Below are 13,237 nucleotides of genomic sequence, written 5' to 3'. Positions count from 1 at the left end.
GAGGATACCGAGAAGGAGGTTGCCGTTATTGACGGTCTAAATAAAGATTCGGGCATCGAAACATCAGATGTAAAAAGCCTTCAGTCTGCTAGGGCTCAGGTATGACACACATTTTCTGTATTGTTTACAAATTGTCAAAACCCATTTTTAGACTTTCCTAATTCCTAAACCAAGCACCGAAAGTGAGAAACAGAATATTTTTCCTAGACCGCCTAATACAGTACCTTACTTGCCAACTACGATTCCCTTGGAAGTTCTGATAACTTCCGGTAAAATTACTTTGTCTTTGTACAGTGTAGATGACGAGAGAAATGTTTATATTAAGTTACAAGGGCAAGAAAAAAGAAATCACAGAAGAAGGTAAAGATTTGTTGTGTTATATTATGTCTCTCAGAAAATATTCCAAGTTGAATAATTATTTATACAGATTGTCGCTAAGGAGGTAAGTAAAAAGCCATTGTAATCCCAGTACAGGTATTTCGGGCCACTGCAAGAAAATCTACAAAATAAAAATATTAGTTATTTTTTGTAAACACTGCTAACAAGTTTAATCCAACTGAAACTACTTGTCAAAAGTTAGGGTTTACAGATCAATAAATTTGCCTAACGAACAAAAAAAAATGTTTAAAGTTTCTGAAAGTTTATCTCTTCCGTCGTCGGAATCCAAAAAACACAAAGAATAGTAAAGAAAACCATTTAAAATATTTAAAATGCAACTATTCCAGAACACTTTAGTTTTTTTAAACAGATACGCCTACAATAACAGTTGACGTCCCTCTATTTTATTTTTTATTTTATTGAAGCAAATATAATATAATTAAATAAAACAGTCTAATAATTAGAGTTTATTTTTCTATGTCTAAGGTACTTTTAAATATAGTTTTATTTTTGTGACATATGGTTAATATAATGTATAAAGATATTTCACAGTAAACGACTGTAATTCGCAGTAATCAACCAGTATAGTAGTAATCCGGCCTATCTATCCAATTTTGGCGCCCAACGTTGGGCGCCAAATATAATATAAAAGTGAAATAAAAGATTAAAGTATTATTTCACATCATCTATTTATTGAAATAATAAAATTAAAACGAGTTATACCTATGATAGAAAGTTTAAGAAAGGGCTAATATGCTTTAAATAAAAATAGTCAGACAAATAGCACCAACTAACTGAATATGTAAACAACAAACCAGTTTGCACAAATTACTTAAGTCTAATGTAAAGTAGTTGAACTATTATATCAATATAGTGGGACATAATTTTTACAGGCCGATGAAGATCAAGGTTACGAGGCGTCAGAAGAAAGTACCGACGACAAAACTGACAATTACAAAAAGTATATACCGTTGATTTACGTTTCTTTCACTCAACCTAACGCTTTCTTTGTCAAACAACAGATAGGAAGAAAACTCCAGGTTTTATACCTATCTTCTTTAAACTCAGCATACTTTAACAAGTAATTCTGGTTTTAGCTGTCGTGTTTCGATATTAATTTCAAACTAAGCGGTCCAGAATATACTGCTCTGAATCACATGCCGAACGAAACGGACTTTCCAGTAAATTTGTTAGAGACCAAGCCTGGAACGCCTAATAGTAACGGTATCCTACCGGCGTTTTTTGTATTGAAGTTTATCAAAGGTAAGACGCAATTATACAGGGTGGGTCTTAAATAAGCGCAAACATTTTTAGGGATAGTACATTTCGGCCTATGAGTTTTTTTCGTGAAGAAAAAATCTTGTAAATTTGGAAATTGTCAAAAACATTTTTAGATTTTTTTTTAATTTTTAGTTAAAAAAGATAATATCTTCATAGTATGGCAACATTTTACAAGAAAGAAAACTCAGAAGACATTCAGTGGTTCTGAAAATTTGAGCGTTTTTTTTTTTAATTTTCATAGTAAAAGATTTCAGTTATTTTAGACTTGTTTTAAAAACGGTAAAGCAAAAATATGTTCTTTTTATCGAGATCTACCAGCTCTGAAAATATTTGCACTTATTTAAAACTCATCCTGTGTATAGATGTAAATGCGAAATTAAAGCTTGGATCTTTTGTAAAGGGCTCTATAAAATATTCAGTGACAGTAAGTTTCTTACGCAGCTTGTATCTTTTGTGGTACTGACTCACAACTCATCAATAAATCAATTACTTGCTTTTTAGGTGTAGGAAAAAAATCAAAAATTGAACTTGACATCTCCAAACCTACCAAAGTTCTGTGTAAAACATCAAAATGGAGCCATATGTTGGCTATTAAAGATAAGGTTGTGGATACATTTAACAGCGGCGGAGGTGGCAACAGTTTCATGATCCTTTTAAAGGCGCATTTGTCAAATAAGAAAAACGCCATTAACGAAAGTCAACGAAGTGTTCGAGTGAACGATACCTATAGCAAATTCCAAGAAATAAAGGAATTTTTAGGTAACACAAATTCAGTCTCGGTCAATTTTGACCAAATCGTCTTTGCCGTATCCTCGGAAAGTGGTCACGAGCTTCACATAGGCATGCAAAAACTCAAAAGCCATCTTTCTTTGAACACCAGACCGGAAAAATTATGCTTGGCAACGACTTTCGAATGTCTGACTTTGACTGTCATTCATGACGTTTTCAAAAAACTGTTGCTAAACCCCTGGACTGTCACCGTTGATGTTTGCGTGTTCTGGGAATCTTGGCAAGACACAGACAGCAATCCCCAGGTAATATATTCATTTTTTATTTCTACTATTTGTTTTTAACATTATCAAATATCATAATTAGGTTCAAGTATCGATTGAAAGTGACTGTATTTTACTGGACGCGACTGCAGAGCATTTAAAATGTGTCGAGATGGTTTTAAAAGATGTAAATGAGTTTATATCGATGTTGCCGAATAAAGATATGGATGAAGTTAAGAAGGAAGATAGTTTTGCAAAAATAGAAAAGGATCAGTACTACAAGGATGATCTGAGAGCTGGAGCCTTTCAGTTTGTCGATTCTAGTACTGATAATTCTGATGAAATGCCTTTACCTTATCAGGTAAGATTTTTTTTATCATAGTATGGCATTTAGGTTCCTATTATTTTGTTTAGTTATTTATTGTTTAAGAAACTCTTTGTGATTTTCCTACAAAATTAAACACAATATTTTGTGAACAGTGAACTTATATTTGATATCAATTAAACTTTTAGTTACGTAATCGAAGACGCGATTTTTAAATTCATTGTTACCAACCATGGACATATTCGGCGCCGGGCTGACTAACTGGAATTTTAATTTCGCGCTTCAGGTGGTAGCACTGCTGTAAAAAAAATCTTATTTTAATTGCCATATTTATTTATTTATTTCCTGACATTGTCGTTCGTTTTGACACTTTAGTTTTGTATAATGGGTTTTTGGTTTAAATAAATATTGTTGTGATACTTTAAGCTTAAAAATGTTTACTAGCATACCTTGCAGTCGAACATTGTTCTTTTTAGAACCTCTTTTATTGCGAAGTGTACAAGATAGCTTAATAGCCGTAAAAATTCATCGCAACTTTATTAGAATATCTTGAACGGGAAAGCGGTAGTAACGGCGCTTTAGTATCTTAAGTGCTGTTAAGAAGGTGAGTTTTGTTGATGTAAATAATAACTGTTTTTATATTTATAATTAATTTATTTTTGTTTCCTAAAATATATTGATTAAAAGAAAATATGTAAAAGTGGGCAATGCCGCGCCGCGCCGGTCAAGCTTAATCACATGACTAAAAGTTTATTTGATTTGAACTATAACTGTCATTGCTCAGACAAATATTATAAATAAATAAATCTTACTGAACAATAATATATACAATATAAATAATTGTCGTTAAAAGTCGTTTATTAATTACTTTCTATAGGTTATGTTTTGGTCGAAAACCATATCAGCCATGGCCTGGAAATATCCGCAGCCTCGCGCTTTGACCAAAGTGAGAGTTTTTCCGGTGCCATACAAGATGGCGCTTGGTTCGCAAGAAAGCGTCATGATTCTGTGTCATTTGGAATACTGGTCCGAGTGTAGGAATTGTTATTTGCCATACACCGAATTCTATTTGTCTGAAAGTGAAGTTTGTCACCTAAACTTGCCCAAAGGACAGCCCCAAAAAATCGTTGCCAGCGTTTGGAGGGTAAGGTATTTGTTTTCCCATAGTGAATAACTGGTTAAATAAAATTATATAAGAATTTTTGCCACTTAACTGCTGATATAGAAATTTAATTCCACGCTGTGTTAGTCATAATGTGGAACAACCTGCCTTCACTACCGGTTTCGGAGCCCTACTCCATCATCAGGTGAGCAAGGGTAGATTCCACAAAATGACAACCACAGCACAGAGTAGTTAATTCCGACTTGTCGGAGAGTATCGGTTATATATTAAGTCCCGAACGGTAGATAGCGGCCTGCGTGCAATGGTAATACTTTCGTACCACCGAGGCGCAACTAGCGATAGTGAAAGGATGGTAAAAGGTTTTTTTTCAGGCAAGCCAAATTATAAAACGAAAAACAAATTTCTTGCAGTATAGGTATATAATAAAATTATTTGTGGAATCTACCCAAGTTCACCTGAATATGGAGTAGAGCTCCGAAACCGGTAATGAGAGCAGGTTGATCCACATTATGACAAACACAGCCTGGAATTAAATTTCTATATCATAGTATATGTTCATAGAAACTTTTTGTTTTATGTTTATCTGTAAAATCACCCAGCAAAGTTAGATGCACAATTTTTTGGTAACCCTGTATATTATATTTTTGTAGGTGGTAATAACTGCAGTCGATGATCAATCCGATGAAAACATACCTCACAAAATAGGGATATCACCGAGAGCTCTAGCCGCCTGCATGAGAATCGATTCTTACTTCAATAAGTCGTTGATTCCTAACCTCACTACTGCCCTTTACATAACGAAGATAGAGGTCGCTTTGTACAATTACTTTCCTAAAAACGAAAATAATGTAAAGTTGCCAAAGAGTCTGAAAAAATACAGTTCGGATTTTAGTTTCCCGGAGAATCAACGATTTTTGACATTGACAGTTGACAATTTGTGCTCTTACTTGTCAACATGGAATTTCGATATTTTCGCGACTGAAATAACAGGAGCTCTAAGTTCGAATGTGTTAGATTATGCTTTTCTAACTGAACAAAATCTTTTAGGTAAGTAGTAATTTTTTTTTAAATATTTAGCTTATCTTTTTATCTAAGTATAACAAAAATATGAAGTGCATAATTTGTGAAAATTAATAATAAATAAGACATAATAAAAAAAATATATAGAAGCACAGCAAATTCTCAAAATTCGGACTTAGAAGATTAAAATAGTATTTGACTCTTCCTTTCTTAATGTTTGATTTAATAGTAATTATACCTATAAGAATTATTCATGTCTCTTACAAAACGCATTTTAAATATATTTGAGCCTACTGTATATAACCACAGATTATACAGATTATAATCTTTGTTTTTTCTTTATTGTTTTTCGTGGTTCCAATTTTCGGAATCGGGCACTAATTAGGTGACTAGTTTGCGCACATAGCACGCCCACGTATGGCCTCTAAAATTGTGCACAGCGCCTGACCGGCACAGTTATTAGAGAGATATCGGAAAACCGAATAGCGTCATCCAGTATTTACGCGTACCTTATCATGGTTACGATATGCGCGAGTCAATTTTTAACGCAACACCCGCTAATAACGTTACCGCCTGACGGAATTTGCGGATCAATTACACCAAGCGCTCTTTCTAAATAATCTCTGATAACGTTTAAAAATTGCTTAAATGGGCATGTGCGGGTATTTGACAACCGGAGCCGGCCGGCGAGATCTTTTATTTTAGGTTATGTTTGAATTATTTTGAATTATTGCCTTAGTTTTATTAGGTAATTTGATATTTAAGTAGCTGGGGGATTAGTTTTAATTAAATAAATATGACCCAAAATATGGATTCCACCTCTTCCAATACTAAAGAACCTATAAAGAGTCTTAGGTTTACAGCAGATGACGACTTAGCCCTTCTAAGAGAATTTGTTGCTTGTTGTCCTAAACCCATTGGCAGACGTTGCACAATAAAGCACTGGAAATAAGCACTTTAGCCCTTTAGTTTTAAAATACCTAGTAAACAAAACAATTTCAAAGTTTTAAATTCAAAGTTAGGTTAAGTTTAAATAGCGGACGCGACGCGATCAGAATTCTTTTCGATTCTTTTGTATTTTACGCGAGTTTATTTTTGCGCACAGGAAATTTGACTCGTTTGCACATCGTCATAAAAAACAATTTTCGTACCACGAATTAGGGACAAGATTTTTATCTATATACTTATAGGATACATAATCTGTGATATAACCATATTTTTTTTAGAAACGTTTACATGTAAGTTGGAATTATTCTTAAACAAAGGCCTGGAGTGCAACATAATTTCTAAGCCTATACGCCTAAATATCGCACCGAGCATTGCTCATACTCTGGCCGTGAGTTCTCAGATGTGGACTCGGAATAGCTCAGACGATGCAAACGCCTTAGAGTTTGTTATTGTGACGAGATTTGTTATATGTAATGACACGAATGCGAGCATTCGATTTGCTCAGTGGGCTACAGAGGAAGATATCTTGCTGCCATCTAGAAAATGTAATTTGTACTCCTGGAGGTCTCAAAAGAAACATCAATATTTAAGGTAATTTGTAAAATGCTAACATATTACAAGATATAATAAATATGAAAAAAATTGTGTATACGCTACTGAAGCAGGTAAGTCAAATTTGCTGTCCTCCATTCGCGAATTTCAAGTTCCAGAGCTTTACGTCGTGGGCTACTCGAGAACGGTTCTGAAAGGGGCTGTGCGCGATAGCCTAGTGCCTCTATATGGCGCGGAACAGTTCATGAGCAGTTCTGAACTTTATGACTCAATTGAATGGAGTGAGAGTATCGCGTTCTTGAACAGTTCAGAGCTGCACAACTGCGTGAATGGAGAACAGAATTGGCGTATCTAAATTCTTTGATGATTCTTTTTTTGACATCTAATCTTTGACAAGTAGCAATAAAAAAAAAAATGAAAGAAAATATATAATTAGTTAATTTTAAGTGAATTTTTTTTCATAAATTATCGGTTTACTACGCGTATATATATATTATACACTGCTGGCAAAGGAACATTAGCAATAGGAGGTTTTCAATGCGGTAAAAAAGATGGTAAGGCTGCAAAATACACTGCAGTGCAACAGAGACGGATAAACTGTCTTTTCCTACCATCGTATAGGGAAGTGATCATAGAAGTGATACGACGAGAGAGCCTCTGCGAGAGGGGGCGAGTCTTTAAGACGTTTGTGTGGGGCTACCGCCTACTAATAGAATAGAATCGAAAAATAGAAACAGGACGGACAGTGTTGCCATTCTATTAAATCCGATTAAATCGAAATTATGTTGGCTTATCCCAAATCTAATCCCATTATCTTGCCTGCTTAATGAAATATTAAATAAAGTACGAAACAATTTTAAGAATGTTTTCTCTAGGCACATAACTTCTTTCTAAAACGAAAAGTAACATGCAAAACTTTGAAATCATTTCTAAAATAGCAAGTGCAATTCTATGAAATGGCAATACTGTACGATCTTCCTAGCAGTCGCCCCGACACCGTCGGTCGGCGGCGGCGGTGACAAAGGAATTAGGTCGAAAAAACTTTATAAGGAGTAGCCGAACAGGGTTGCCGGGTTTGTTAGATTATAACTCCATACGAGAACAAAATTCTCGGTAGATCTTCAACAAAAATCAAAAGTACAGAAACAAAATAAAATATAATATTTAAGTTGAAAATTAGCATTCGTATGTGTCGTAATAATAGATCACTCAAATAAAATACAAATATAATAAATATAACAAGAATTAGAAATAGCTAGGTATATTATTTGATATTAAGAAAAATATTGCATTAAATAATATTAATATATTAATAAAAACATATAAAACTATAACAAGTAGGGATAGCAGTCACAAATTAGTGTATCAGTCACTTTTTACCTTTGTACAAATTTTGATCAGTGATATCTAAAATTAATTTCATTTCAATGGGAAAGCTGTAGCAACTCTCAACTCTTTTTTCATATTATATATTTTTTGACGGGAAAATCACTAAAATATTTGTCCGAATTTAGGTTGTTTCTTAACTTAAATTTTGTTTTTTGTTTACATTTTTTGGGGAAAATATGGGTTCAACTTTAGTAGATGAATGAAATAAAATCTTTTCAAAAGATATCAACTTCTTCGGGCATGTCGCCAATACCGCGCCTAATAAGGAGTAATAAGGAGTAATAAGGATTTTTAGGAATATCTCTGTAACTCTGCAACTAGACAGAACGATGACCTGTATGTGTGTTATTACTAAATAAAATTTAATGAAACAATAATAAAGTCAAATTATACAGATTCCAACACGGCAGTCGCTTAATTTTTAGTCAAATAAGTCAGCTTTTTATAAGTGCTTCTATTGTAAAAACTAAAGACGCAGTTGAATATATCGTTAGATTTTTCTTTAAATCGGTAGATCGGTAGCTTACAGACGAAACCGGTAGACCTGGCAACTCTGTGATGAACTGACGGGAGTCAGAATAGCGAGGTGCGGAGGCGCGGGAAGGGAAATAAAATAATGGCGATAAATAAAGGGCAGGGAGATGGGTATCATGAGTGGATGGGAGGTGGCGGAATTTTCAAAATTTGTTATCTTATTGGAGTTTGTCTAAGTAGACAGTCGTAGTGGAAGTGGAAACGGGGAAGTTGTTGTCCATCTCTGTTTAAGCATAGACTTTTTATAGGCGTTTCATTCCAATGTATGTAATTCCTGTGCCTAGAGATCAATTGCCGGGCCTGTATAGTCACTTACTAGCCAAAAGTTATTCCATTATTTCCCTCGATTTTTTTCCGATATCTACCGCACGCTACACAACCAAATATTTTAGTCTTTTTCGATAAATCGCAATAGTGTCACTGTTAATATAAGTTCTGCCACAATTTCCTTCTAGATTTACTACCTTTAAACAATAATCAGTAGTAGAATAAATAATAAATAACATCAGCTCAGTGAAGACTGCCAAATCTACAATATTTCAAATCAAATTTAAATATGTCAAATAAATCCTCAAACAGAACTATCAAGGATCCCCACCCTAGGGCTCATTATTCTCCTTCCTTAATCTTTTTATTCATAGGTGTCAATAATTAACTGACTGTCTTTCTAGAGTTGCCATAGAAGAAACTGATTATATGGTCAAAAGCTTTCTCCATATCCCAAACAGGCAACCAAGTTATCCACTTCAATTCCGAAAAGAACATAACATTGTTCGTTTCGGTTAAAGAGCTATCAAAAACACAAAAACAGATCACTTTCTACGGTCAGCTGATAGTATACAACCTGCTTTCTGAACACTTTGAAATGAAGATAGTTGAAGCGGTGGCTGAGAATAAGGAAGCCGAGTTTAAGAGCGCTCAGGTTCATATCGCAGCTGGTAAAACGGCAGCGCCCAGTATTTTTATTAACGATAAGAAGAGTTATTTTCTGAGATTGCGCTTCTATGGGTTGGAGTCGTCGTGGACCGGTGATATTCCTCTAAGAGAACACGCCACAGGTTAGTATTTTGATGTATGTGTGAAGTGTTAATTGATTAATATAAAAGATTATTAGTTAGCCAATCTCATTTAAATCGGAACAGCGGCTCTTAAAATATCCTAAAAAATGTGCTTATTTTTTTAAAGTTTGATGCCCTCTAACATCTGAATGAAGCACTTTTGTATAGATGTAAATTGTAACTAACGACCTTATTTTGATTTCAAACATACGTAGTAGTTATATATTCACGGATACCCTATTAAGAAAAATATATTTGAATCTTTCTTAGTCGTGTTATTCCATTGTCATACGGAAGTAGATTGTGATGTAAGATGTATTTACTAGGTTCTCAACCTTGGTTAGTTAAGGTTCCTCTTCAAGAGAGAGGCCAGTTCCTCTCAATTTGGTGCAGGATTTTCGTCCAGGACATTTCCAAAAAGACCAAAAGGATTTTGGCTATGCTGTGGCCCTTGTTTATGGTGAAGTCTAATTTGCCTATGCACGCGAATGTGCACATTGAAACGCCCACGTTAAAAGTTCATTTGGATTCTGTGGTGAATGGAAAAGGCGAATTGCAGCAACTGTATTGTCCTGGGACGGTGGATCATTCGCATCAGATCACTTTTAAATTGGAAACAGGCAAGTAATGTCTAATATCTTTGTAAATTTGTTTAGTATTCAACTTAAAAAAAAATGTGAATATATAAAGTGTAATATTCATTTATTTACAATATATGGTAATGTTGACATTACTGAGTTTAAATTTTTGTTTATATTTTTTTCTTTATTTTTGTTTATCACATTATCTACTTTTATTTATCTTCTCTATTTTCTTCCATTGTTCTTTTTTTTTTCATTTCTCTGCTTGAGGTTTTTCTGTATCTTTTTTAAATGTAATAGGGTATCAATGTTAATATAATTTTTATTATCATCAATTTCTGGCAATATTTGTTTTTTGTACTCAAAATTCGAAGGAACAAACTAGAAATTCAAAATTGATATTCATATTAAGTAATCAAGTTAATAATGGTTTATTAACTAAATTATTTAAAATTTATTTTGTTAAAAATCTGTTTGCAGGAAATTGCAACACCAACAATCCCTATGTACCTCTGAACTACTCCTTAGTGGACCAACAGAAATTCTTCAAGAAAACTCCCTCAGATGATCTAGAAGTAATATTAGATTCATTAGAATCTTGCTTTGAGTCAAAATGGCCTTATTTCGGTGACGAACTGATGATATTGAATGGATTGTGGATGATAATCAACCTTTAACTCATGTTCAAGTTCGGTAAGCGGAAGAAATCTATTTGGAGTTAATAGACAATCATAGAGCGATTTTTTCCGATAATTTTACAGTTTTTATAACTATTTTCTCACACGTACTACACTCTTTTAGCTATCAAAATGCCTGTCAGCATTCGTGTGCTTTACTAGTCGAACTATTACCTTGGTGTTTGATGGTAAATACCCTGGGTACTCCAGTGTCAGTAATGCTGAACGGAGTGGAACTATGTAAAGTACAACACCACGGTATCATAGCTCCTCCAAAATTAGAGGAAACCTTTCATTTGGGCGTGTTAAGCAGCAACAAGTTGTTCTTTTCTGGGCCTTTGCAGCTGGCTAAAAGTGATTGGAGTCAGTCGTTTTACATGCCGAAAATCTCTGGTAAGATTTTGAATTCTTTTTCTGTTATTTATATGTACAAAATCTTGATTTAGGAACTATTCCTATCGATGGAACAATTAAAACTAGTATAAAATGCGATCAGCATTTATGTATGGTTTCAATCACGAGTTTAATGTCGAATGAAATCAGATTACTAAGACTCTCATCGACTCATGTACTGTCAAACCATTCATCCACTCAAGTTCACATCGTTTGCTTGGCTGTTCCTGACTGTAAGGAATCTTTAAGTTTACCTCAGAACTTGGAGAAGTATTGTTTTACTGTGGCACCCCATCTACAAAAAAGGTAAAATTTAATATATATTTGGCATTTATAAAATTAGCCATGATTCAACAACTCTGTATGGAACATTAAAATATGTTTGTGTCATTTTTGTTAGCGAAGTTTGTTGATATACTTCTTCTGTAGTGTTTTTATTCAATGTCCTAGCTCCAGTAACTAAATATAATCCACTATTTTTTTAAATTGTTTTAGTCATTGCGGCATTCCCATTGTACAGTGGTATATAATCAAATCACCTACGGAAACACCCACTGCCGAGTATAATTTATACATGACGTTCTCGGTCGATCCAAAAGTAGGATGGTCCTGTCCAGTCAGAGTTGATAAGCCTTTAGTAAGGAAATCGTTCTCTGTACAGACAAAACAGCTTTCCGTAAGTTTAGAAAATAACCTTATATATCAGAGGTTACAGTGAATAAGTTGGCCATCAAAAAATATTCTTTTTCAAATGTCTGAATTTGTATCTTCTTTTGCCTACTGTCAGAATCAAAAACTCATACTTTTTTATTTGAATTTACCGCCCTACGTAATAGAATATATGTGGCGCCAAAAAATATATGTGTAACATTTTTTGTTGTTACACCTTTCGAATAAAAAATATAGATATTAAATTTAAAACTTGTGTGCCAGGCATCATATACAAGAAGAGGAACATAGCTGTAGATGGTAAAAACATTTGATTAGGAATTATTTTTTAAAGAATTTATTTTCAAATAAGCTTTGTTATTCATTTTATTTAAAGAAAATTATTTATTTTAGAGATGGCATTTTTCTGCGATACCATCAATATAATAATTTCAAAGAAGTTGGATTTTAAGGCAAACAATCTAGTACTACAATGATACCAAAATACAGATTTATTTATATTATATATAATTTAATTCCTGGTAACCACAGTTTTTTGTTCAGTAGCTTCCTGATTCCAATGTATTCAAATAATTTGTTTTAATAGATTCCTGTAGTGTTGACAGCCCAAGAGAATAAAGGCCAAGTGTATCTAGCAATCCATAACGATCCTAGACCCCTAGATTTTATATAGAAATAAACTTAGGCAGTTGCATTTTCCTGTGTGGGCAGTCGCTGCTGTATTTATTGCGGAATTGTCAAGGAAGCAGAGCATATTAGGTTAGTTGTGGCGTACGGAAAATATTTTGTTTTAGAAATATTTATAAAAGTGTTTTATTCTATATTTCTACGTCTATTTTAAGCGTTAAGGTTATATTGTTCTTGTAATTCCTATCATTCTCTTTGCTAATGTTATAAAAGTATCAATTATATATTTTAAGCAACCAGTGGAATGCTGTCTTATCAGAACATTTTCTTAAAATTGAAGAATATAGATTAAAAAAAATATTTTTACATTTAGGTGGACCTGTAAAGTGGGAAGTATGTCTAGAATGTATTACAATTTGCCAGTATTATCTGAAAAGTTTCCTGAACTACCTCAAGTGTATTTTTCGGAAAAATTATCTTTAGGATATTCTGAAGGTATTATAATATATTCTAGAAATAAAAGCAATGCATATTTTGTAAAAATATTTTTCTTTATTAGATGAAAAAGAGATAAAGGACATTGAGTGGTCTGCTGGTGTGAGCATAGTTAATAATAATTCACTCTTACTAGAGTTCCACATTATGGTGACAGCAATACGTAACCGAACGAAGTACTACTGATTTTTAAAA

The 13,237-nt window shown here is 33.5% G+C and overlaps 2 protein-coding genes and 1 long non-coding RNA gene across 3 annotated transcripts; all 3 read left to right on the top strand.

Annotated features, from left to right (window-relative positions):
• Positions 1–172: 172 nt before the first annotated feature.
• LOC115888335 (vacuolar protein sorting-associated protein 13B-like) lies at positions 173–9,328 on the top strand. The gene is made up of 9 exons (XM_030908040.1): positions 173–360; positions 1,272–1,418; positions 1,476–1,641; positions 2,161–2,693; positions 2,755–3,012; positions 3,854–4,120; positions 4,750–5,146; positions 6,346–6,658; positions 9,214–9,328. The coding sequence occupies exons 3-9, from the start codon at positions 1,536–1,538 to the stop codon at positions 9,326–9,328; spliced, it is 1,989 nt and encodes a 662-aa protein (XP_030763900.1). The 5' UTR covers positions 173–360; positions 1,272–1,418; positions 1,476–1,535.
• A 1,497-nt stretch (positions 9,329–10,825) lies between these two features.
• On the top strand, positions 10,826–12,593 carry LOC115888318. Its single transcript, XM_030908004.1, has 5 exons — positions 10,826–10,874; positions 10,983–11,251; positions 11,305–11,557; positions 11,747–11,927; positions 12,507–12,593. The coding sequence occupies exons 2-5, from the start codon at positions 11,044–11,046 to the stop codon at positions 12,591–12,593; spliced, it is 729 nt and encodes a 242-aa protein (XP_030763864.1). The 5' UTR covers positions 10,826–10,874; positions 10,983–11,043.
• Positions 12,594–12,650: 57 nt separating this feature from the next.
• Positions 12,651–13,173, top strand: LOC115888349. The gene is made up of 3 exons (XR_004051236.1): positions 12,651–12,679; positions 12,921–13,042; positions 13,107–13,173. It is a non-coding gene; the product is annotated as an uncharacterized LOC115888349 (long non-coding RNA).
• Positions 13,174–13,237: the final 64 nt, after the last annotated feature.

The sequence above is a fragment of the Sitophilus oryzae genome, unplaced genomic scaffold (assembly GCF_002938485.1).
Source record: "Sitophilus oryzae breed Bouriz unplaced genomic scaffold, Soryzae_2.0 scaffold_732_pilon_pilon, whole genome shotgun sequence".
Classification (NCBI taxonomy): Eukaryota; Metazoa; Arthropoda; class Insecta; order Coleoptera; family Curculionidae; genus Sitophilus; species Sitophilus oryzae.
Note: the sequence above shows the minus strand (reverse complement) of the source record. Positions and strands in the feature narration are given on the sequence as shown.